Source organism: Abramis brama (genome assembly GCF_963993115.1).
Source record: "Abramis brama genome assembly, chromosome: 5".
Classification (NCBI taxonomy): Eukaryota; Metazoa; Chordata; class Actinopteri; order Cypriniformes; family Leuciscidae; genus Abramis; species Abramis brama.
Window position 1 is genome coordinate 45,504,795 of NC_139967.1, and position 27,725 is coordinate 45,532,519.

The 27,725-nt window shown below is 38.3% G+C and overlaps 1 protein-coding gene across 3 annotated transcripts in view; it reads right to left on the reverse strand.

The window, feature by feature from the left end:
• Positions 1–27,725, reverse strand: part of dlg4a (discs, large homolog 4a) — a gene marked incomplete at its 5' end in the record, with an annotated part of 163,128 nt that overhangs the window by 88,788 nt on the left and 46,615 nt on the right. The window contains one exon of one of the 3 annotated variants that reach the window (XM_084115410.1): positions 21,373–21,465. The exons of 1 other annotated variant lie outside the window; for it this stretch is intronic. In XM_084115410.1, coding sequence (XP_083971536.1) covers positions 21,373–21,414 — 42 coding nt within the window. Of the gene's footprint in view, positions 1–8,509; positions 8,627–21,372; positions 21,466–27,725 lie in introns of those variants that run through there. One more of the 3 variants, XM_084115409.1, reaches the window with a different exon arrangement.

Below are 27,725 nucleotides of genomic sequence, written 5' to 3' on the forward strand. Positions count from 1 at the left end.
CAGCCTGAGGGTGGCGCTCTAATGTAGATTGCAGGCACGCACATAATGTTATCTTAGTATTGCCTTAATGTAGTGTTTATTGCCTCCGAATGTTGTTTTAGAATGTTACAAGTTGTTGAGGAATTCACCCTTCGCTGGGAGTTTGATTGACAGGCGATCTGACCAATCACAATCCGCCATTTTTGTCTGACAAAGCAGTCAGGAGAGTTAGTAGATTAACATCGGTGGATTTGAACTTGAATAACGCGTTGTGTACTGACGTCTTTCCGCGGTTAAAACAACATTCCTTCTGATGTTCATTCATGTTTATTTGATGCTATAAATGAACTAGAAGGAAGAGATGATCGGTTCACGAGCAGCTTTAACTGAGGCTCTACAGCGATCTGTCAGACACATTAAAGAGCCACAAAACGCTATTTATTGTTTAAAATTCTTCAGAAAATGCCAAAATTTGAAAATCTGTCAGTGTGTTGTCAGTGGCTTGTCAGACATAGCAAACAGTAACTAAAGGGGGCGGGTCTTTGCGAACGGTCAATTCCGGTGAGGAAAAGAAACTCATTTCTATTCTCAGAACAAACATAAAACAAACACAACAGAACCATATATAAAGGCTATTCCCATTAGCACATTTAAACTTTCATTAATTTGATATGACGAACAGACATGCCAGCGAGTTACTGACCTGATGTAGACTAACAGACATAGACACAAGGACAATTTGATTTCTCAATTCATGACTCTTTTAAATGAGTTAGCCACTTTTAACTACAAGACTAGCTAATGTTTTAAAAGATTCTTCTGCGAACACCGCCAGTGGCAGTGAGAGACGTGGTGTCTTCTCTGCGGGCGACTGATGCTGTGCCGGGCTCAGACTACAGTGAGCACATAACAAAACCCTTGTGGGTAATAAATAACACACATACTGGAGAGGGGAAACAAAAGCATACGTCACAGCGTCAAGAGTGATACCAAACACTCTGCACACAACTGTCTGACACAAGTCTATTCCCAGCATGCACCACAGAGAGCGAGAGAGACTCTGAACATCATTACAGAAGCCACCCACAGTCTGCTCACTGTACGTCTGATGCATAAAGCACAGAAAAAAGAAAAGGCAAATGCAAACTCAATACGGCAAGCTCCAATCTGATTTATCTGTTTTTTAAAGTTTTGTGTGTGGAATAGAAAGTACTTATTAACTTTGCACAGACAGAAATTCTAAGTCGCAACATATACACTGAAAAAAAAAAAGAAACTTTGGATCAACTATAAAATACTATTAGATTTTCTCAAATTATATTTATGCTTACATTTTGATTTAATATTAATCAAAAATATTTATTTTCCCAAAGACAAAAACATTCATACAAAGTAAAAAGATTTTAATCAATATATTTTCTTTAGACATAAGCCAAAATGTTACATAATGTAAGTCTGGTCAATATAATATTTCAGATTTCACAACATAATTTCACCATAAACAGAAGCTTAACAATTTTGACTTATGATAAAACTAAACACATTTTTTTAGTTAATGTTTCATTTGGTTTACTTACTGTAAATAAAGACCTTAATATTTATTGTAATGTCTTCTTACAATATACAATATGCAGTCAGTAAATGTACGTGTTCTGCACGTCAAGCGAAAATGTTATTTAAATAAAAATTGTTTCTTTTCATTTTTTCTACATGCTGTGTTATTTGATTTTATTTAGACAAACTGAACAAAACAGTTTAGACCAATATAAAAATGTTCTTTAAATAAATCACATGGTTGTTTAATTTTTTTTGAATGTTTTCTGTACATTCATTTGTAGATCAACACTGTAAATTTTTTTTCAATGTGTTTCTACGGTGCATATTATTGTGGTCTCAGTTATTTCAGATAAACTGCACATGAAAATGTGGATAGACACTTTACATGTTGATAAAACTCTTCCTATCCAAGCGGGCCGGAAAAACCTACAGAAAGTGGACCAGAGTTCATACCGAAGGTCGGATGTCTATTTGAGACTTTTTAACGCACAAGTCTTCCTTGTTGTCTTTATGAAACCACAACGCAGTGACTCATCTCTGATCACTCATTTCTCGCAAACCCCAGTCTTACATCACGCCAACAGATGATTGAGTTTACATTCTAATATTAGCCATGAGACACCAAATACAGCAGTGAAGGGGTGGTTTCACTGAGTTATCCACATGTAATTCCCATAGGAATAGAGAGAGTGCACCGGTTGACACTTCACCCTGAAACCTCCTGAGGCTTGGCTTACATTACACGTTTCCTGTAATCTAAAAGAAAGAACAAGAGATCAGAGGTTCAGGAATCAGTATACCAACAAATATAATACAAGCACAGCCCCCTAATTCAATGATTTAGGGATTGTCTATCATACACAGTATGGATTTCATTACATATTCTCATCATTCTTTTGAGTGTTAGGCTCAATCCCAATGTAGAATTACCCCTACCCCTCTGTTTTGCGCGTTCCTGTGAAGGGGTAGGGTTGTCTCGATTCTCTATGGTTGGAGGGGTAGGGGTAGGGGTAGGGGTAGGGGGAAGGGCCAGATTGCCCTTGAAACGAAGATTTTTCGGGACCACACTTCAAACGAAGGGCTATGAGAAATGTCCCTGCATACACCGGCTACAGAGGCAACATGACTGCCAATAATCATTTTCTTTATGTCACATTCAATCTTGTGTTCATATTTACGGTCATGTTCTTCAAAGAAACGTTTGCAAAAAAACCCCGCTGAAGTTCATTAACGATAGTCCCGCAACATATTTTCATGTCTGATAACTGGTGAATGTAATTGCGGCAGGGAATTGGCTTATCTTTTACCGTACGTCTGCTATGAACGCATTGTTTTCTTGTGGTTATATGTGAACACGATATAAACGAACAGTGCTTACACAGTTTTGTGCTTTTTGCAACATGATCAACCAGTCTTGTATGTTCTTTATCAAACAGGGACACCTGAGGAAACCCAGAGGCTCATTAGTTTTCGCGCTGACAACGAGCAACGTTTCCTGAAGTCCAAAAATACTTAGGCGTCGAAGATATCGTCGTCTCCGTTGGAATATTTTCACCCCTACGCCTTGCCACTCTGTTTCAAGGGGCAAGGGTAAGGGGTAGGCGAAGGGTTGGGGGTAGGCGAAGGGGTCTTATTGGGCCTTATTGTAGCCTTTAGGAAATCTGGGGCAGGATTCACACAACATCCTTAAAATGCCCCTATTATGCTGCTTTAAAGGTCTTCATTTTATTTCAGAGGTCTCCTACAATAGGTTTACATGCATCCAAGGTAAAAAAACCCTTACATTTTCTCATAATAAACACTCGACAAAAAACGATTGCAAAATGATGGCATTTCCATTGACCGATGTTATGCGACTAAAACTTCATTTTTTCCTCTCGCGATAAGTCATTCCAGAAACCATGGCAGCGGACGTTGGTGGGTTTATGTACTATATCCCAGCAACTGCACTAGCCATTATTATTAATGGAAGGAGATGTATGTGTGTTTTCCAAGCATTAATGGTAAGGAAAGACCCTTATTATACTTGAGAGCGGCACATATGAGGTGTTTCTGGGTGTTTCTCCCTCAGATCTGCTTCGAGGTCTTGATTGTGGCATTTATTTGAGGTTTAGAAATTATTCCTAATTTCTTTTGTCTTATATGAATTTATTAAAGAACTTTGTCTCGTATTCTGTCCAAACACACCCCGTCATCTACGTCAGGTGACCTGTAAATGCGCAAAAACTGTTTCCATTGCAGTTTTGCGAAATATTTCTGGCCGAAGGGTAATGGAAACGCGGCTATTGCCGCATCACCTCTTTTCTCACAGTGTCTGAAACGGTTCGATAACGGATTCGGTCTCTAAACCCCAACTTCCCGAGAGCCTGCTCTGCTCTGATTGGTCATAAAATTAGCATATCTGAATTTCAGCTCTGGATCCTCCTCACACTTGATACACAGTGATACGAACAGTAACGATGGTGTCGGTTTCACCGTATCAATTCCAGCGCGAGTCTCAGTGTGCAGATCACACTGACCTGTGGCTTCTACAGGAGGACACTGAGTTCAGTAAGTACACTTGAGATCATGATCGGTCTTGAAAGGTTTACACTGAAAAGCAATTTCTCTATGGATAAACTGAATGTGATTTTGTCTCTTGTAACTATTGTTGCACTACATACCATACTTTTCTAGATTTGTGAACTCTCATTTTGATTTCTTTGTCAACATAAACAGCTTTTTATACTATCGGTGTATGAATGTCTTTTGTAGCTGTTGCCTGAGTCTGAACGCTGGCAGACAGAGAGATAGACAGCCAGTGAGAAATTCATCCATCATCATTTATTATTCATGGAGACTTTTTGTGAAAACCTGATTCTGCTTTCTCTATGTGTGTGTGTGTGGTTCAGGTGTTCTGTATGTTATGGGGACAAAATGGACATTTTTGGTCCCCATGAGAAAATCAGCTTATAAATCATACTAAGTGATGTTTTTTGAACATGTAAAAATTGCAGAAAGTTTTCTGTGACGGGTGGGTTAACGAATAGGGGATAGAATATACTAGAGATACACCGATCGACCGGCCAGCGACCGTAATTGGACGATTTTCCACATGAAATACACACAAAATTATATCAAAATGCCCGTCTTAGTGAGTATTCAGTTGAACAATGGAACCTAATTAGTTGAGAAAGATATTGCATTTATTGCAATTACATATATTGTATCTATGTGTGCTGTTGTTTGAAATTTGTTTATTTGGTCTTATTTTATTACTGTCTTTTTACTTGTTTTTTATGAAAATAAAAATTTGCATTGAAGAAAAGTAGATTTTTGTTTGTATATGGTTTCAATTAATTGCAATCGGTGCATCTCTAGAATATACAGTTTGTACAGTATAAAAAACATGTCTAATGTGCCAATAAAACATGAAAAGCCAACGTGTGTGTGCGTGCGTGTGTGCGTGCGTGCGTGTTTAGGGGGCACATTTTGTCCTACTGTAAATGATCAGTAGTCATCAAAGATTAGACTCATTCTAACACGCTGCACAAGTAACACACACACATGAGCAGGAAACAAAAAGAGAGGGGAAAAGGAGGAATAAAGAAAGAGAAACAACATAAAGCAAATTCTTTGCAGCCATTTGGTGGTGGAAAAAGAAGCAATAATACAATCATGGCATGAAATTGCAGAGAAAAGTGAGAGAGAAAGACTAAACATGGCTTTAAAAACTAGAATGTTACATTTTCTGCACCTTCAATGTACGTCTATGAGATTTGTTCCTCTTATTTTATTAAGATTATTGCCTTTTGAAAATCCCCAGTGTCATGCGCCCTTGTGAAGGAAAGCTTATGCCTAGAGCAGTAATACTGTAGCATATCTCGTATCATTCATGTCAGCGGCACACAAACGGTGCAAGACAAGTTCTGCGCTAAAGTTTAATGCTTAAGGTTAGGGGATTAGAAATATCAGTGCTAAGCATAAGCCACGAGTAATGATGGAGTGCAGAGAATATGAAAGAGAAATCATGTAAGTTGTTACCATACAGAGCAACACAATTTGTTACCACCTGGCGATAGCAAAACAAATATTTACAATGTAGATCTTTCAGTTCATTCAGGAGAAAAGACACATTTTAACCCAAACTTACTTAATAATATTAATGCCTAAATTAATTAAACAGCCTCTTTATAACGCCACGTATGTAAAAAGCTCACATAATCATCCACTGCTTTGAAAACACAATGTATTTTCTTGGCAGGCTTTGTTAAACTATAAAACTATATATAATATAATGTAAAATGGAATGACGTAGAATATGAGAAAACTTCAATTGAAAACCAAGAATGAAACATTGAAAGGATGAATCTTCAATGTAAGCTAATAACTGGCCTACGGCATATATTCTGTCATATTTGTTTTCTGGCACATCACTAAACACAAAAATCATAATGTTTTATGGTAGGGCCAGTAATAATGTTGTAAAAGGGCCAGCAGAAACTGTTCAGTTCTGTTAGTAAATATGCTTTAAACAGACCTTGCAACATAACAGACTGATACATAATTGATGAGTGAATACTTTCTGAAGAAACACTATAGGCTATATCAATATAATCAATATATGAGACAACATATCACAGCACTATATGATGATCCCCTGAGCATGTGTTCAGTCTGATGCTGTTTTCTGTGGAAGTCTACAGCATTCTTTCAGTCTATCCTGACATTTTGCTCTTTCTTTGGAGGAAATTCAGCGTTCCGATCATCTAAACTATGAAATAACACAAATGGAATACGGAAATTATGTAGTGACCAAAATCTAATATTTTTAATTTTCATATATTTGAGCTTTTTCAAGCTAGCCATTCTTTGCCTAGATTCAGAGAAGCTGCTAAAATTCCTGAAGCTTGGCACAAAACTCACTCATTTCATATTCTCTTAAGCTTCTTTGCAAATAAATTCATGCGGGGTGCAATTTTCTTCCATACTAATTTCAAGCATAAGCCTTTTTATCAAAAGGTTTTTCATGAGAAGCATTTTAGTCAAACTTATAGTGTTACAGTCAAGTGTCTTAAATGCCAGCAAGATTAAGAAAATCAACTGACAATAAAGATCTTGTGAATGTAGTGAATACAGTTATACATAGAAAAAGAAAAGTGAGAGATTTGAATGATCAGATATGCAGAAGTATAATACATCTCTGTCTTTATCAGTGTATTTCAGTCCCAGCCCTCTCCACGCCATCATGTTTCCCAAGGTCATCATCTCCGCCACTATCCGCGTCTCAATCTATTCCACAGGAAGTATCGACCCTGCTCGAATCACAGCGATCTGACACACAACAAAACTGCAGTCGCAGTCACAGATCATCCAAGCACACACACACGTAAATCTGCTCCTGCTATGATGATGTTCCAGTAGTCAGTTCACACATTCAAACTGTTTATATAATGCATGGAAAATGTAGAAAAGCTCTGACAAAGTTGGCCTGGTTTAACATTAAGACTTGGGTATAATATGTGAACCAAGATCAAAATAGAATCGTCGCTTATCGCTGTCGCGGCTGGTTAGTAGAAAAACTCTGATTATCATGGAAAAGATACGCATGTTGTGTGGCATCGTGGATAACTTTCAAAAAAACATTCACTCAACGTTGTCTTTAAAACTGTTCTTAAAAAGTTAGCACAAAAACATTATTAAACATCGTTCATGGAATGTTTTTGCCTGACAAGTTTAGTTGGATTTTCGTTTCAGAATATTTTTTTATTTTTTTAAATGTAACAACTTGTTTCAGAATGTTCAGAGAACATTCAAAGGTAATGATCATATCTGTTTGCAAAAGGATGAAATGGAACGTTCCCTTAACATTCCAATAACTAAGAAAAAAAAACATTTTAAAAACTGGATGTTTTGAATGTTCAGTGAACATTAAGAAACAGCGTTTTTATAACTTGATTGGAACATTAGCAAAACGTTCTTTAGCACATATTTTTGTAAGCTGGGTATTTCTGTGAATCAGAACAAGAATCTCGCCAGTTGGCAGGTCATTTTATAAGAAACCACAAGATAATAATACATGGTTTATATCAAATCCTATACTGTTTTTTTTTTTATAAATATGCAAGAAAATCACAGTGACTAGACTAACAATAATGCAAAATACACTTTCATGGCCAATAGGAAATAGTTATGGCCTGTAAATTTCCTCAATTCAATTAACCGGTGTGATAAAACATTAATTCTGAACACTGAGTGAACACAAACTAAAACTGGGAAGGAAGCAGTCGGCTGTGATACATTGAGACAAGAGTCAACTATATAGCAAAGGTCCATTTTAGTCCAAAGGTTAAATAGTGTTCTAACAACATGAGTATTTTCAAGGTGGGGCATGTTGTCACATGTGTTTTATACGTTGTAATTCATTACATACAATTTCAATCAGCCAAAACAATGCTTCTATATATGTTTTAGTCAGCCTACTTGTGCTCTTTCTGTGTTTTATAACTGTTTTATTGTTTGCATTTAGCTGAAATGCACTAGGCCTTTTTTCTTTAGATACTATTTCATACATCTTCCCCCATATAGCGTGACAATAAGCCTCGCTATAAGCCTATAGGTGGAAATGTGCAATAGCTTTTTGTATTGTTCAGTTTTGTGCTCGGCTCTTTATAATGCATTTTAGAGATACAACGACCTTTCGATGTGCATCTGCAAAGAGACAGATGGCTTTACATGGCATCCTGCCACACAACAAGCTTCTTCACTGTACAGTAGCACTGCATGTGGAATACAGTAAAGTACAGTATGTCACGAATAACGCGCGCAGTAGCATACACACATCGCTTTTTCATTCATAATTCTCATTTCGTTTCATAATTTGGGGGAACGCTTGGGAGAATTCTGTCACTAACATGGTATCGCCTTTCTATCATCCTATCCACAAGAAAACCCAACAGAAACGGGCGCGTGCGCGTGCGCGCTCCCAGCTTACCTTACAGCCGAACATGAGCGAAAGCGTACGGTTGCTACATATAAGTTTACACTGGCACATCACCGGAGAAAAGCACTTGAGGTTCCTCAGAGGAGGGGACATCACGTCGACACCCATAGACACCAAACACACCGATCACCGGCTGCCCGCGCTCCGCTCAGCGCGTGGCCGAACACGAACCGTGATGAGTCTCGCGACCGTGTGCGAGGAGCGCGCTGTATTCAAATAGAGAAACACCTCCCCAACTCTCTCTCTCTCTCATCCTCAAAGCTGCTGATGCCGGGGAGGAGTTCAGTGTAATGAAGATGATTGATCATGAGTGAACAACGCCGACCAGTGGCGTCACATCAGATTGGCTATTTGATTCTCATATAAAGGGATAGTTCACCCAAAAATGAAAATATTCTGTCATCATTTAATCACCCTCAAGTTGTGCCAACCCTAGTTTATTTTGTAAACTGTAAATTGTCCAAAATCCAAACAGTCGATGGTCCCTATTGACTTCCAGAGTATTTTTTTCCTTTTATAGAAGTCAATGGGGTCCATTAACTGTTTGACTATCAACATTCTTCAAAATATCTTCTTTTGTGTTCAGTAGAAGAAAGAAATTCATATAGGTTTGGAACAACTTGAAGGTGAGTAAATGATGATTGAAGTTTCATTTTTGGGTGAACTGTCTCTTTAAGGACGCTTTATTGGCCTGATCAACATCACGGATATTGGCGAAATATAGGCTAGTAATAAAAGAAAATTGGCAAATCAATGCTAATGGAATTTCTCTATATTGGAAATAAATCGTTTATATCTATAGGCTACAATGTAAACAAAGATTATTGTATAAGTATAAGAAGTAGAAAATACTACTGCACTCTTCAGCAAAATGTCATGTTTAATTCACTGTTACTTGCTAATTATTTATGACATTTACTAGCAATTTATGAGAGAAAATTGTTTCAAAGTAAATCATACAGAAATAAATGGAAAAGTTTGTGCTACAAAAAGTCAAATGTTTCAGATAGGGTTGTGAGACAGCAAAAAATATTAAAAAAGAAAAGCTTATTTCACTGTAAGAATTAGAATGTCTCTCTCTCTCTCTCTCTCTCTCTCTCTCTCTCTCTCACACACACACACACACACACACACACACTTGTTGTGTTTCCATGTTTTATGGGGACTTGCCATAGACATAATGATACATTATAATTTTAGACTGTAAAAATTGTAAACCTACCCATCACAGAAAACTTTCTGCATTTTTACATTTTCAAAAAACATCACTTAGTATGATTTATAAGCTGTTTTCCCCATGGGGACCAAATACATGTACCCATAACGACAAATATTTTAGATATTGCCATCTTTGTGGGGATATTTTGTACCCACAATGTTTACCAGAACCACACACACACACACACACACACACACACACACACACACATAGTAACACTTTAGTAGTCCTCATAATAATGAATAATAAGCGTCATTATCCTCAAAATTAATATTCATGAACGTTTGTTTCATGTCAGCGGACAAATCTCACCAAATCGTACTATTTCGCATAACTACTGCAGATGTGAAGGTCTGAAGCGCGCATTAATGTGTCGCATGAGTGAACAGCGCCCTCTGGTGGCGGGCGCGCGCAGGGAACTGTCCATGGTGCTGAAGGCAAGCGTGACCGCGCACACTGTTACTGTTTCATTCACAGTAAGACAACGAGTTTTATTTATGTACTTATTTATTTATTTTAACAAAAATCTCAGTTACTTGGAGATTACTAGGCACTTGAGCGAGTTGTAACAGGGTTGACGCTCGCGTGGCGGCGCTAGAGATCCAGGTGAGAGCAGGATTGTGCATTCATCTCAGGAGCGACTGCGGCGCGAGACCGATGACGTCAGTGCACAACAGACCGCTTCACGAGGACATTCAACTGTTCATTTACACTTCCAACACACAAACACACGCAACGTGCTCACAAACCATTCTTATCGACCTACATACAAGAAGCAGCTTGTTACTGTTCACAGATAAAGCTGATGCATCCAAGTTCACACAGTGGCTTTAAATGTATTAGGATGTATTAAATCATTCTAATGTCTGAATGCCATTGCATTAGATAATTAAGTGCATTATTTTATTTTTTTTTAACTAGCATCTGGTCTTAGAAGGTGTTCAGAATAATTACAGAAGTTACTCTTAACAACCTTGAACATGTTTTGGTAATATTTAACAACCACAAATATAGCCTTCTATAAGACCTTATGTAGCCCCGCCCCTTTTCAGCGCTGCGCTCGTTGTTTTTTAACTTCCGGTCTGTATTTATGAATGAACGGCTCGTTTTAAAATCTTCCCGGTCTACTTACATTTGTTAAGACATCTGCTTTAAACATTACAATCCTCATGATAACTTTCGTTAACTTTATATTAAGTAAATCCACTTCAAAAACTAATTACTCCTGGACAGCGATGCCATAGAAATACACAGAGCAACGGAAGTTCACAGACAATATTCTAAAGATGGCGGCGCCGCATAAGGTCTACATTGGGAAACGTTAGAACGTTAGCAGAGTAAATAGTCTTGTTTGTGGGCAGAGGTTTAAGTCTGTTGTGTTAATCATGTGTATCTTCCCAATGGAATACTCAGTTTCCATGGATATTGATATGTGTGCTTGTGCTATAATGTGGAAAAAAACACTCAGTTTGTCAATATGTAAAGCTTTAGATGTAAGCAAGCAGATACGGTTGTAGTATACACGTAGACAGTTTGTACAGTATATGTATCACAATTTTACTATTTTAAGTGTGTGTGTGCGTGTGTGTGTGTGTGCGCGTGTGTGTGTGTGTGTGTGTGATATATATTTTCCTGTATCTCAAACAGTAGAGTGTTGGCGCTTGCAACGCTAAGGTCATGGGTTCAATTCCCAGGGAAAGCAAAAACTGATAAAAATGTAAATGTGTACCTTGAAATGCAATGCAAGTCGTCTGCCAAATGCAAATCAGAGTAGTTGTTTTAGCCTCTAACACTGCCTTGACTTCAGATTTTGATGTATCAAAGGTGAAAATGTGGTTTATTTCAGTAAGTTGAGCTTTTCTTTCATTGAAAACATTCACAAAAAATCGAACCCTTAATTCAAATCGAACAGTTGAAAAAAAATATATATTTTCTTCACTTTTTTAAATATATGTAGGCTATTCCACAATTATTGGCACATATTCTAATGAGTATAAATCTGACTTGAGTATATTCCCATTCATATGTTATGTTCATAAGTGATCAGGAACGCTTCATGACTTCCTGTTTGACTGGGCTCTAAATATGAAGTGGCACACAAAAATGATAAAAGTACATCGTGCAACTTATGTTTATACATTACTTTAACTCATCAAAATAATTTAAGCAATTTCAACGAGATTGTAAAAAAAAAAAAAATTCAGTTTAATATGATTGAAGTTAAAATGAACTGAAATGCAACTGAACTTAAGTTTTTAAGTTGAATTTAAGTGGATTTTTTTATAGTGTATGGGAAAGACCTGAGGATACAGTAATGATGTGTGGCAAAAGGTTGCTGAGCTGCACAAATCATGAAATAGCTATAGGATAATAGTTTAATTGTTGGAATTTTAATTTTAATTTTCAGCATTAATTCTTTCAGACTTCAGTTCTTTAGACATATATGATTATGCTGACATTTGCACTCGCTTACATTTTAAGAGAGAACATTATGTGAAAAGATTACTTTATTAGGGGCTATCTTTAACATGAACCCGTTTTTTGTATCAATATTTATTTATTGATCCTTATTAACTCAAATACAGTTTCTGAATGCTATTTACATATAAAAACACTTATGCTATTCATGATCAAGTATCGTATTTAATGGAAATAATATATGGCCATATATGTACTTATATTTGAAATAGCATGACATATATCTATACATATATTTGACTTAGCTGAGAACACAATATATGCCTGCAACATATATGAACATTTATGTGTCCAAACATGTGAAGAAAATATTTGAGTTCATCCATATATGATACCATATATCTGCATATATTACAGTATAGTATTGGTTTCTCGCATATATGGACAACATTAAGTATAAATATGTGACATACATAATATGCATATATACATATATGCGTCTTACATATATTTCACATTTATGTGCATATGGGAAAATATATGGCACTTACATGAAAACGGCCATTTTTGCTATATTTTGAAATATATGTTTCATATATGTCTATGTGTTTTACATTCATTTTATATGAATTTTGCATATATTCTCATATAGGCAGCAGACATACATGGGCACTGACATTATATATGTAATTTACATATATTGACATATATTACATTTCTGTATGGAGGCAAAAGAATGAAGGATAAACTGAAATTCACAGCATTTCAACACAACATCTGCTCATGTATTTGAAGGCTGCTGGATCATCGAGGGTAATCATCATATTATGCGACTACACATTACTTTACGGAGAGTTTACGACCTACAAGCTGAAAAGTGATGCTAAAGTACAGAGTTAGTTACAAACTAGCTAGTAGTTAATAAGCCTCTAGTGTGGACTTTACGTTCCAATTTAAGAAAGAACTTACGAACGGCTGGTGCAACCCTACCCAGATCTCACCTGTATAAACACACCTTGTCTGGGAAGATTGCAAACAGCATCTCATGCTCCTCCAGTCAGACTCAGATGTTACTGGAGCTTTCAGTGGGATGGGGTTTTATGGTCAAATGAGACCAAAATAAAGAATAAAGCTTTTTGGAAGAACATCAGAGGTGGGTTTGGCATAGAGAGAAGGATAGCCATGTAGAAAAGCACCTCATCCCCACTGTGACGTACGATGGAGGATCTTTAATGCCTTGGGGCAGATTCTCTTGTTAGGAATTACAGTATCATAAACTCCATCAAGTATGATGTTAAATCAACACCGACTGACCCGGTCAGGACGCTTAAACTGGGCGGTGGTTGAATCTTCCAGCATGACAATGATGAGAATTTTTTTTCTTACAACTATTTGACTTTAATTAAAGGTTAGATTTTTGTTACTGAAATAACATTATTTATTTATAATGTGGAATAACTGTATTTATATGCCACCACTTAACAAGTGCAAAAAATTTGATTTATATGCCGCCAATTACCATGTGCAATATCAATATTTGTATGCCGCTGTCAAACTCTTTTTAGTGCTATATTTTAACGCACGTTGTAGCGTTTATTATATTTTTATGAGCCAGTGGAACGGGATTTCGTTCACTCTAAATGTACAGTTGAATGACAATAAAAAGCTATTGATCTATTGCACATATTTTGAATAAAAGACTAAGAGGAGAAATTGCAAAAACATTTTTTTACAGTCAGTTTTGCTCATATTTACCAAGGGTACCAATATTTGTGGAGCCCACTATATATATATATATATATTACACATAAATTGTTTTGCTTCATTTCCCACAATGCATTGCAGAACGACAGAGTACTCTGCAGCCGACAGTTAAAGGGTTAGTTCACCCAAAAATGAAAATTCTGTCAGTAATTACTCTCCCTCATGTTGTTCCAACGCCGTAAGACCTTCGTTCATCTTCGGAACACAAATTAAGATATTTTTGATGAAATCTGAGAGCTGTCTCACTCCTCCATAGGCTGCTAGGTAATCGATATCTGCTAGCCCAGAAAAGTTAGTGAAGACATTGTTAAAATAGTCCAAGTGACTACAGTGGCTCAATCTTAAGTTTATCAAGCGACAAGAATACTTTTTATTCAACTCTTCATTTTCTTCTGTGTGTCTCTCTGAGTGAGTTCACGTAGTGTAACAGCGCAGCGCTTCTGTGTTGTACGTCAGAACGGAGGCTCACTATTCCGTTCTGACGTACAACCCAGAAGCGCTGCGCTGTTACACTACGTCAACAGCTTAGGAGAATGACATGGAAGAGAAGAGATGGTTGAAAGTCATTATTTTTGTTTGTTTTTTGCGCACAAAAAGTATTCTCGTCGCTTGATAAACTTGTGGTTGAGCCACTGTAGTCACTTGGACTATTTTAAACATTGTTTTCAATAACTTTTTGGGCCGGCAAGATTCAATAACATAGAAGCCTATGGAGGAGTGAGACAGCTCTCAGATTTAATCACAAATATCTTAATTTGTGTTCTGAAGATGAACGAAGGTCTTACGGCGTTGGAACAACATGAGAGTGAGTAATTACTGACAGAATTTTCATTTTTGGGTGAACTAACCCTTTAATATATTTCCCATCCAACTAAAAGAGCGGAGAAAGGGGGACTCCTTCCCTAGCCTGGAAAGCGTTGCCATGGTAACATCTGCAGGGGCGGGGATTCCCTACGGTAAGTCAGTTGGCAGACTGTGTGTATATGTATGTGTATATGTGCAGTGGGTGTGTGTTTATGAGATCTCACAAAAATACACCAGAAATTAAAAAAAATAAATGTATGCAAGACATTGTTCAATCAGACAACTAAATCTACAGACAAGATATCAGATATAATCTCCGTATTTAAATAAGTTAGTCTAATGTATAAACACCAGGAGCAGAATTCCGTATGAAAACAAACTGCTAAAATATGCATTAAAAGCATATTCTTAGAAAAATACATATTAAAATGCAACAAATATATGATAGATCTTATACAGGCGGTTGCTGCAGGAAATGTGCAACACATACAACATGAAAGACCAATAAGCAGCAGGAGGTTTTATGCAAATCAAAAACATAGACTTTACACATGAAAATACTCACACTTCTACACCGTCTTACGTCTTAAGAAATGCACTCATTTGTATTTAGTAATTCATTAACACACATGTTTGTGGTTGGTAATTTTTTGAATGTTTGTGAAAGAAGTCTCTTCTGCGCACTAAGGCTGCATTTATTTGATCAAAAATACAGTAAAAACAGTGTAAATTATTATAATAATTTGTAATCAATTGTAACTTGAATATAAGTTAAAATGTAATTTATTCCTGTGATCAAAGCTGAATTTTCAGCATCATTACTCCAGTCTTCAGTGTCACATGATCCTTCAGAAATCAGTCTAATATGATGATTTGCTGCTCAAGAGACATTTCTGATTATTATCAGTAATTTTTTGATTATTATCAAATCAGAAAGAGTTGTGCTGCTTCATATTATTGTGGAAACCGTGAGATATTTATTCAGGATACTTCCATGAAAAGAAAGTTCAAAAGAACGGCATTTATTTTCTGTAACATTAAAAATGTCTTTACTGTAAAAACAATTATCAGTTTAATGCATCCTTTCTGAATAAAAGTATAAAAAAATCTTAGCCTTTTGAATGATAATGTAAATAGTTTTCCAACTTTTATGTTATTAGATTCATAAAGCAGAAGGTCTCATTACGGATAGGAGGCATGAGCATCAATAACCTTACAAAGTTGTCACAATTTTCAACACAAATTGCTTATTTCTGGGTCAAGGTTTTGCTGGTTAAGCGTGACCCCATTATCCTATTCTGATAGATATCATAACCAAAACACACTGTAAAAAGTGATAACCTGCAATTGTTACTGTAAAGTGCTATTTCTACCTTTACCCATAAAAATTGTTTTGTTGGAATAAAATAATATAGATTGGTGCAGTTATGTTAAATAATATTTGTTATTTTAACATTTTTTTTCAGCAGCTCTCTCAAATTTGACATTAGTTTTTTTAAAGCATAACATATGACATAAATTGCTAATATTTCATTTGACTATCATATTTTTCTTATTTCTGTCTACTTCTTTTTAATTTGCATGCACAGTAGCCTAACATGGTAATCTAAAAAAAATCTAATAAATTCACAATAAACTTAACATCAACTTTGGTTACACCAGAGGAAGTCATTTTTAAGGAACATATCAGCTACTTATAACTGCACATTTCTTACTCACCATGTTGTAATGAACACATGCCTTGTTTTCTGATGTATTCAGACAGAATCAAACAGCACACATGCACCGAAAGTACAATTGTATATAGTCAGTAGCACTGTCTGAAGTGCTGTCTGAAGTGCTGTCAAAACAACTGTTACAACACCACAAAACATTTTATCCAATACAGATAATAATATCATATGCTTATATAATAATATAATATATACTGTAATAATAATACTTCAAAAGTGCATTATGTAATATAATTACAAAAAAACGGCTACGAAAATCTCGGACTCAGTGTGCAAGGACCCATGATACGCTGTGTTTTCCACCAACTGGACATGTCCAGTGTCGCTTCATGTTGAAATATGGTAATGTGACTGACTATGAGGTTCTTCAGACAAAACAACTCTGTTGTGCCTGTGAATTAATTGACATCTAAATGCAATTGAGTTTTATCGTGGAGAAACCTCTTGGGGTTGCGTGTGTAACCCGGAGAAGGGAATGACACTATGAAACCCGATGTCTGAGGCTCGTGTAACTCCACACCAATATCATTGGCCAACGCAGTGCAATGACGTCACGTGGAGCGCCAGAGCGTATAAATAGGGCGCCTTTAAACACGTCATCTGAAGGTATACGCGCAGGAATGCACGAAGCATGGTAATGCAATTGAGCCCCAGCTCTACGCCACCACCATATCTGCACTGGACGGGCGATTGTATGGGCCGCCTGTTTGGTGCAGCGGAGGTCCAGATCTGTATGTGCACAATTGGGCGACTGCCTCGGGAGACTGACTCGTGCCCTTGTCCAGGTCTTTAAGTAGGTCGGCCTGGTATGGCCTTGGCGTACAGGGCACCACCAGCCTGACCAGACCTGACGCCGCATATGATTTGCCAACCAGCCTCAATGTTATCTGGCACAAATGGCAGAACTGGAGACTTCAAAGACGAAGATGTCCCCGGGGAGAGATAGCTAGCCAAAATCCCTTCAACCCGAGGCATTCGTCCATATCCTCGCTCACACATCCCCTCGATATTCAACAAATTCAAAGGGACTATGCAAGCAGAGTACAGGTGTGTTTCCACGAACCTGCAACCTTGGTGTGCAGGACCAGGATAAATGGAAGGCTCAGCGGAGCTGGAGACTTATGACCTGGAAGATATCTCTTATTTAATTGACCACGGGTGTCTTCGTGCTTCAGGCCGGACCATTCCAGACTGAGTCGGGTCGTGGCGCGAGTCATAAGCTCCAATAACTCATCATATGTGGGGCTTTTATAAGAGGGGGTTTCAGACATGGCTGTGCTTTCTGAAACTGACTCTACTTCTAGTTCCTCTGAACCAGAAGCGAGCAAACTCCTCTCATCTAACCCGAAAGAAGCCGCTAAGATGAGAACGGCTTCCAGGTTAGCGAGAGCTGCGGAGAAGCGAGGGAGAATCCTTCAAGCTCCTCAGTTATAACTTCATCTGAGATCCCCACGATCACAGTCTCCATTCTGTCTCCGCAGATGCAGGACCGGAACCGTGAGTTCTCAGAGGCTTGACAAACTTTTGATGAACTAACTCATGACAAAACACAAGACTTCACAGACACAATCTCACTTCTTTGTTACACAGCAAACACACAAGCGGCTTCCTGAAGACAAAGAAGCTGATGAAGTGTTTGCAGTCGCCCTATTTATATGTTTGGGCGCTCATCACAATGCGTTGTCCAATGATATTGGCGTGAAGTTACACGTGCCTCAGACACAGGGTTCTGCGAGGATGCGTCCCCATCAGTAACTGATGTGTCCCTCAGAAGGGAACCATGTAAATGTTCTTTTCCAGATGTCACCCTGAGAAGTAACTGTTTTCCAAGGAGAGCTGTAGTTCATATGAATATCTAAACCAATATAATATATGAATACTTTCATTCTCTCAGACAGTTCTCTCAATTCTGTATGTAAGTCTACAAACACTTTCTTCACACCCCACTGAATGACCAGTACACAACCAACAAACTCTGTTGCAAAAGCCTAGCCAGCATTTTAGATGCAGACACACACTTCATCATATGCAGGGCCATTACCACAGTAGACAACCCCCAATAAACAGATGTGGCCAGATTGCACCAAATATTTGATATATTTAATATGATGATATACCACTCTCAGAGTTTTTAGGATTCAACATTTTTTATGCTCAGCAGTCCAATAATCAATGTCAAAATTATTGCAATGGCCAATCAAATCGAAGAAGGCAGGCTTTACTGTTCACAGAAGCCAAGCATGAATTCCAGTGCGACACTTAAATTACAGTGAAAGACTGCAAGGTAAGAATTACAATAGAAATGTTAAATGACTGTCTTTGATATCTAGTGATGCCAACAGTTCGACCTTTTTGTCACATTTTGCTGTTTTGGATTAAAAACAGCCTATATCATTTATGTGATTCAGTAATTAGTAATTGAATGTGACGAGACAAGAAACATTAACAGAGCAGTTTTCTGCATATTAGGCATAAAAAATATGTGAATGTCTGCATATTTTAAAATAATAATATCTGAATATAGTTCAAATGCATTATTTTGCAGTAAAATACTAGTTATTTTACTAAAAAAAAATAAAAAATTCTTTATTCCCTTTAAATAATAGATTTTTTTCAAGTGAATTAAAAAAAAAAGATCTGCATCCCAACAGGTAAGAAGGTAATTCCAGAATGCATTGTGATAAGTAAAATGGTAGAAGATTCACGAGAACTGTTGATTATAAATATACTTATATTTCATTTAATACTGAGTAGTATTGCTAAAGTAATCCAACATAATTAAAAGACCAAATATTTGTGTGCACTGTTCTGTATTGCGTGATGTTTTTCCCAAACTCTGCAAACTCCGCCCCACTGCTGATTCTGAAGATTTCATTGGTCATGTCATGGCCGACATAATGCTAAAACAAATATTAACCCTAACCCACCCTACACCCTGACCTTAACCAATGAAATTAGCTGGGTAGGATTTGCGCTTAAAGGTGCTCTAAGCGATGTCACGCGTTTTTTAGGCCAAAACGTTTTTTTGTCACATACAGCAAACATCTCCTCACTATCCGCTAGCTGCCTGTCTCCTGAACACACTGTAAAAAACACGGTCTCTGTAGACAGCCCAGGCTCCACAAACGGCAACAAAAACAAACTGGCCCAGCCTGGACCACAAAACATAACAAACAGTGTTCCAGCCAATAACCAACAAGAATGATTTGGGGGTGGGGGTGGGGGGGTTAGTGCGCGTGCACATGAAGGGGGGTGTGGGGAGTGGAGGAGAGAGAAGCATGAAGAGGGAAGTTAGCTAGAGGTGAGATGTCCTAGACAACGACAACGACTAACGTTAAAAATGTATATTCTTGAGAATTTTGATATGGCCGACACACGACCAAAGAGACGACGTTCCGATGAACAAATAACAAAGAAGAGGGAAAAGGAGAAGGAACACGCGAAGTCCCGAATTTACATCGGAAAAGCGTTCAAAAGGTGGCGAGAACTCCGCCGGAGAAGGGCTTCCAATCCAACATTCAGGAGGCTCTGTTTTTGCTGGACAGGCGGGTAAATCCAGTCTGGTTTTTCTAAATGGTTCATGACTGTTTCAGGAAGCACGGAAGGGAGGGGGAGGGGACGGGATGAGGAGGAGGGTCGAGCTAGCCTCCGTTTTGTTTGACAATACTTTGAACGTCAACAAGAAGTGACGTCACCCAACCTCGCTTAGAGCACCTTTAACTGGGCAAGAAAAAAAAAAATCACACTTGTGTATTGCATTGTTAGCTTAGCAACATGCTAATTGTGAATCGTGTCTCTTGTGTACTTCCCATTAGTAGCGCTATTTTGTGTTAGTGCTCCAAATCCGTCACTTACTGTGTGATGTTCAGTTTTAGTTAACTGGAAGAGAAAGACTAGCCTGGTAAACCTTCACCATACTAGTTCAAATGGCTATTCTGGATTCTACCAGCTAACCCTGCGTAAGCCAGCCTGAAAAAGCATGGAAAATCACAGCACATGAGATACTTTAACACAAGCTGGAGGCTGAATGTACAATTTAAGGGTAGGCATCTGACCTTTAACCTTCAGTTCTTTGCCTGTCCTCTGTATTGCCGACGCACTTTCTCTCCCTCTCTCTCTCTGTTTTTACAGCATTGTGCAGTAATGAGGAGGCCAATGAATATTATATGCCCACATTAGCGATGCAATTTTTTCAGAAAAAATGGCCAGGGGGTAGAAGGCTTTACAGCTTGATGGATATCAAGTCAACATGCCAAACGGACGCTTTTGCCCCTCAGCTCTTCAGCTGCCATACTCACTCATTTCTGTCTATTCAGCAAACTGTGTTGACATTAGAACATTTCCAAATCAGTGTATTTATATTAACAGACGTATGGTTTCTTACCACACATTCAACAAAAAAAAGACACAAAACACACACCCAGTTCACTTCCAGTCATACATGAGAGGGAGAAATAGACAGACGCAGACTTTTAGGCTGTCTAGAACACACACACACATACAAATACACAAAATGATGTCCAGTAATCTTTGGTCAAAATGTCTGCGAGCCAAAGGCTTCAAAGAGCAACATATTGCATGAACAAACAAACTGCTAATGTATGCAATGCTGTCCAGTGCATAAATGCATTTTATGACCGCTCATCCTAGACTCATTTTTCTAGCTTCATTTGTCTCACATAAAAGCACACATGTATCCACACATACACACGTGTATGCAGCCATGCTCCTTCTGTGTCAACAGGCGCACTCACACATGCATCACACCATAAATCAAGTGCCAGTTAGTCAGACAGACACGCACATACACACACACACACTCTAGATCCACGCAGTGAATATCTAAACAACACACAACAGCAGCCCTGCACCATAAAGACAGAGAGCAAGACGTTAGGAAGGAAAAATGTACGTACCACACATGAGCAGAGCAGAGGAAGCTTAGCACGAGCCCTCATCAGCCACAAACAACCGACCAAAATACCCGCAATGAGGGGAAAAGAGGGATGAAAAGTGAGGGAAAGATAAGTGCCTGGACAAGTGGGTAAGAGAGAGAGAGAAACAGAGGGAGAGAGAGTTGGTGTAGGTCTAGGAACACAAAGAAACCTGGCAGACTGTTCCACCTCTGAGTCACTGAACAGGTTTGTGACAGAGAGAAAAGGAGAGAGGGTGGGAGAGATGAGAGGAGGGATATGAGAGACGATCTCACCAACGCTTTCTGGAAGATTTCCCCATCATAAATGTGCTTTACACACGCTTAAAAATAACACTTCTTCAATGGTTCTTCATAGCATAGGTTCAGCAGAAAAGTCTCTAGAAGGTTCCTGAGTTGGCTAAATATGCCTCCTTGGAGATTAAAAAAGTTTACAATCATTAAAATGTTACATTAAAAGTTACATTTATTCAAATAAGCATATTGGGTAATAGATTCTTTAAAGACCCCATGAAATCAAATCATTGGATTTTTGTGACGTTTAGTTTATTAGCTAGCGAGGTCATCTTTTCATTTATTTAAAGTACTTTTTTTTTGTTTAGTTTGTCTTAAAGCAAACAACACTCCCCATTGAAATAATTAAAATAAACCATTTTGTTTTAAATAGTATTTTCGCTTGACACCAGAGTGTTGATGTTAGTACATAACACAAATATGATGCATATTTAAAAAAAACATCACAATAAACATTAGGGTATTTCAAAATTGTCTTTATGTTAAGTACGTAAACTAAATGAAACTTAGTATAACAAAATATTTTTTGTTTTATCTTAAGAAAATTCTTCTTTCATATTATAGCTATTAACTTTTGTTTATAGTGAAATTAATTTGTAAAAAGCTAAAAACTTAACTGTCTTATAACTTTTTGGCTTTTGTCTAAAGAAAATATATTGATTAAGTATATGGTATTTATAATAAATAATCCCTTTACTTTGTATGAATGTTGTTATCTTTGGGGGAAAAAAATAATATTTTTGATTAATTTTAAATCAAATTGAATCAAACCATAAATATAACAGAACACTCGCCCTGTCTACAGTATGAGCTGGTGGATTAAAGCAAGTTCAGGAACTAAAGATTTCATTGAAGTATCAAATGCTTGTAGGTTTCTTATCTTTGTAAATTCCTAATATGTTTTGACTCGAGTCCTTTATTATTATTATTATTATTATTACTATTATGAATAGACATTTCACTTTTCCACTCATACAGTATTTATTCTGTCTTTAGATTGCACACATGCTGATCTGTGTTATGTTGTCTTCTGTATGTATGTACAGTATATTGTGCTATATTGCTGGTTTGATTGTTCTGTTTAGATGTACTTTTAGATTTAGGCTTTGTAAAGTTTAAACAGTGTTGTTGTTTATGTTGTAATTGTTACTGGTAACTTGACAGGCTGGTCATATGACAGTGGGCCCTATTTTAACGATCTGAAACGCAAGTATCAAGCGCGAAACGCAAGTAACTTTGTGGACGGGTCTTGGGCGCTGTTGCTATTATACCGGCGGGATAAATGACTCTTGCACCCGACCCAAATCTAAAATGGGTTGGTCTGAAGTAGCTTCATTACTCATAGGTGTGGTTTGGGCGTAACATGAAATAAACCAATCAGAGCGACATCTCACATTCCCTTTAAGAGCAGGCGCGCTTGTTCCACGGGGGATTGCTGTTATAATGGTGGATTTGCCAGGCGCACGCCAGGAGCGGTTCACAGCCGAGGAGACCGACGTTTTCGTCAGGGCCGTAAAACACAGAGAAGTGACATTGGGGATGGGAGAAACCCACCCAAATTAGTTAAACAGGCGTATAATAATTTGGGTAAATGTGTAGGCTAGATTTATGCCTATTTTTTCACATCTTCATGGACACAACAATGATTTCCCTCGTGTGTTAATATTTTTCCTTGTAATAATGTAGACTATGATTTGCAAAAATGAAAACTGCTGCTTCTGTGTAGATGAGAGAATCAAAGTGTATGCGCGTTGTGCACACGCTACATTATGGCAAAGCATGCGCCCTTAAAATAGCATCATGAATAACGCGCCAATCTGAATAATCCTGGTCAGTGGCGGAATTGTTTTCTAAACCTGCCAAATAGCACCAGGGAACGTTTACGCCGGAACACGCCTCCTCTTTTTTCGCTGAACCGGCCCCGGAAGCACAAGTTCATTTCCTAATTTACTGATGTGCGTCTGTGGAGGGAAAAGTCCGCTGTACGTCGGGTGCAAAATAGGAATGATACATGCGTCGGTGTACAAAGTCAATTGCGCTGGGTGCAAGATAGGGCCCAACATGTCATAAGGGGCCAATCCACTCCATGTGGAATAAAAACTTTTTTACGTGATTCATATGAATTTTACTGTACATACTATTTCTCAAAAGTGCTATTTACAGTGAGGAAAATAAGTATTTGAACACCCTGCTATTTTGCAAGTTCTCCCACTTAGAAATCATGGAGGGGTCTGAAATTGTCATTGTAGGTGCATGTCCACTGTGAGAGACATAATCTAAAAAAAAAATCCAGAAATCACAATATATGATTTTTTAACTCTTTATTTGTATGATACACTACAGGAGGGATTTTGGCCCACTCCTCCACACAGATCTTCTCTAGATCAGTCAGGTTTCTGGGCTGTCGCTGAGAAACACGGAGTTTGAGCTCCCTCCAAAGATTCTCTATTGGGTTTAGGTCTGGAGACTGGCTAGGCCACGCCAGAACCTTGATATGCTTCTTACAGAGCCACTCCTTGGTTATCCTGGCTGTGTGCTTCGGGTCATTGTCATGTTGGAAGACCCAGCCTCGACCCATCTTCAATGCTCTAACTGAGGGAAGGAGGTTGTTCCCCAAAATCTCGCAATACATGGCCCCGGTCATCCTCTCCTTAATACAGTGCAGTCGCCCTGTCCCATGTGCAGAAAAACACCCCCAAAGCATGATGCTACCACCCCCATGCTTCACAGTAGGGATGGTGTTCTTGGGATGGTACTCATCATTCTTCTTCCTCCAAACACGTTTAGTGGAATTATGACCAAAAAGTTCTGTTTTGGTCTCATCTGACCACATGACTTTCTCCCATGACTCCTCTGGATCATCCAAATGGTCATTGGCAAACTTAAGACGGGCCTTGACATGTGCTGGTTTAAGCAGCGGAACCTTCCATGCCATGCATGATTTCAAACCATGACGTCTTAGTGGATTACCAACAGTAACCTTGGAAACGGTGGTCCCAGCTCTTTTCAGGTCATTGACCAGCTCCTCCCGTGTAGTTCTGGGCTGATTTCTCACCTTTCTTAGGATCATTGAGACCCCACGAGGTGAGATCTTGCATGGAGCCCCAGTCCGAGGGAGATTGACAGTCATGTTTAGCTTCTTCCATTTTCTAATGATTGCTCCAACAGTGGACCTTTTTTCACCAAGCTGCTTGGCAATTTCCCCGTAGCCCTTTCCAGCCTTGTGGAGGTGTACAATTTTGTCTCTAGTGTCTTTGGACAGCTCTTTGGTCTTGGCCATGTTAGTAGTTGGATTCTTACTGATTGTATGGGGTGGACAGGTGTCTTTATGCAGCTAACGACCTCAAACAGGTGCATCTAATTTAGGATAATAAATGGAGTGGAGGTGGACATTTTAAAGGCAGACTAACAGGTCTTTGAGGGTCAGAATTCTAGCTGATAGACAAGTGTTCAAATACTTATTTGCAGCTGTATCATACAAATAAATTGTTAAAAAATCATATATTGTTATTTCTGGATTTTTTTTTTAGATTATGTCTCTCACAGTGGACATGCACCTACGATGATAATTTCAGACCCCTCCATGATTTCCAAGTGGGAGAACTTGCAAAATAGCAGGGTGTTCAAATACTTATTTTCCTCACTGTATTTATTTGTGTGTAAAGCATTGCTAATTAGTGCACGGTAACTGTAGTTTAAAGTCCAATTCTCACTATAAAAGTTGCTTAATAGCATGCATATTACTATGATTTTGGCTGTTTATTAGTACATATAAAGCACATATTAATGTTATTATTCTGCATGACCTTATTCTACATCCCTTAATCCTACCTAAACTTAACAACTACCTTACTAACTATTAATGAGCAGTAATTAGGAGTTTATTAAGGCAAAAGTCATAGTTAATAGTGAGTTAACAGTGAGAATTGGAGCCTAAACTACAGTGTGACCGAGTACACATATAGGCCTAATGCAAACATTGCAACAGCTTTTCATGTGAACGAAAACTATCCCTAAAATACTGTTGGAAATGGCTTAATCTGTAGAAATCATAGAACACTAGTAACTTTGAACTAACAGCTCTGTAGAAGATATCGTGTCACACCAATGGCTGACCTTTTCATCTGAACATGTCCAATTATACAGTTCTGGAAAGAGATGCTGCTATTCATCACAGGAATATATAGTTTCCCCCTCTATTTCCTAAAAAAACGTATATATGTTAAAATAGCTAATATGTTACTGGCAGCTTGTAAGACTGAAATTACATGAAAACGGCGAGACACTGTTACAAACGGTCAGTGGAAAGTGACAAGGATATTTGTAAGACAAAAAAATGTACATGTGAATGATTTACATGAGCATGAATACATGCAGAAATTTAATTAAGCAACTCATTTCAACATGTTTCAATTGATGTAGTTTTTGAGCTATGTACTTTCTGGACAATTGATGGAAACAAAACCGACTTCTCTCTACATACGTGTGTGTGTGTGTGTTTGTGCTGGTCTAATGACGCTGAGTGGCTTGTCTATGGGGGTGATAACTAATGAGCACTTCTGTAAACTAAGTCAAGCACATAAACAGTATTAAACACTCACAGAAGGAACTAAAAACAAACAAACATTGTGACAAGCCTATAGCCCTGTGGCTTATGATTCTGCCTTCAGCCAAACTGAAGAGACAACAGACCCCAATACAGCAAAATAAAATATGTATAAAGGACATAATCAAGAAAGGGATGGGATGGGATGGAACAGGAAAGGATACAGACAGAACATGACAGGACAGGATAGGATTGCATAGTATTGGACAGGTAGGATGGGATTGGATGTGATGGGACAGGATAGGACAGGATAGGATAGGATAGGATAGGATAGGATAGGATAGGATAGGATAGGATAGGATAGGATAGGATAGGATAGGATAGGATAGGATAGGATATAGGATAGGATAGGATAGGTGACAGGACAGGACAGGATAGGATTGCATAGTATTGGACAGGTAGGATGGGATTGGATGGGATGGGACAGGACAGGACAGGACAGGACAGGATAGGATAGGATAGGATAGGATAGGATAGGATAGGATAGGATAGGATAGGATAGGATAGGATAGGACAGGACAGGACAGGACAGGACAGGACAGGATAGGACAGGACAGGACAGGACAGGACAGGACAGGACAGGACAGGACAGGACAGGACAGGATAGGATAGGATAGAATAGGACAGGACAGGACAGGACAGGACAGGACAGGACAGGTCAGGACAGGACAGGATAGGATAGGTGACAGGGCAGGACAGGATAGGATTGCATAGTATTGGACAGGTAGGATGGGATTGGATGGGATGGGATGGGATGGGACAGGATAGGATAGGATAGGATAGGATAGGATAGAATAGGACAGGACAGGACAGGACAGGATAGGATAGGATAGGTGACAGGGCAGGACAGGATAGGATTGCATAGTATTGGACAGGTAGGATGGGATAGGATAGGATAGGATAGGATAGGATAAGATAGGATAGGATAGGATAGGATAGGATAGGATAGGATAGGATAGGACAAGATAAGGGCCAGGACAGGTCAGGATACAATATATACCATACTGAACAGAACATGACATAGTTGGATAGGATGGGATTGGATAGGACAGGGAGCAGGACAAGACAGGACATTATGGGCCAGGATATGATATGATAGTAGTATAATATAAAATAGGATGGTACGGGATAGGATAGGATAGGATAGGATAGGATAGGATAGGATAGGATAGGATAGGATAGGATAGGACAAGGTAAGGGACAGGACAGGTCAGGATACAATACTGAACAGGACATGACATGGTTGGATAGGATGGGATTGGATAGGACAGGGAGCAGGACAAGACAGGACATCATGGGCCAGGATATGATATGATAGTATAGTATAATATAAAATAGGATGGTACGGGATCGGATAGGACAGGACGAGACAGAATAAGAGACATGACAAATACACATAGGCCTACTATACTGGACAGGACAGGACATGGTTGGAC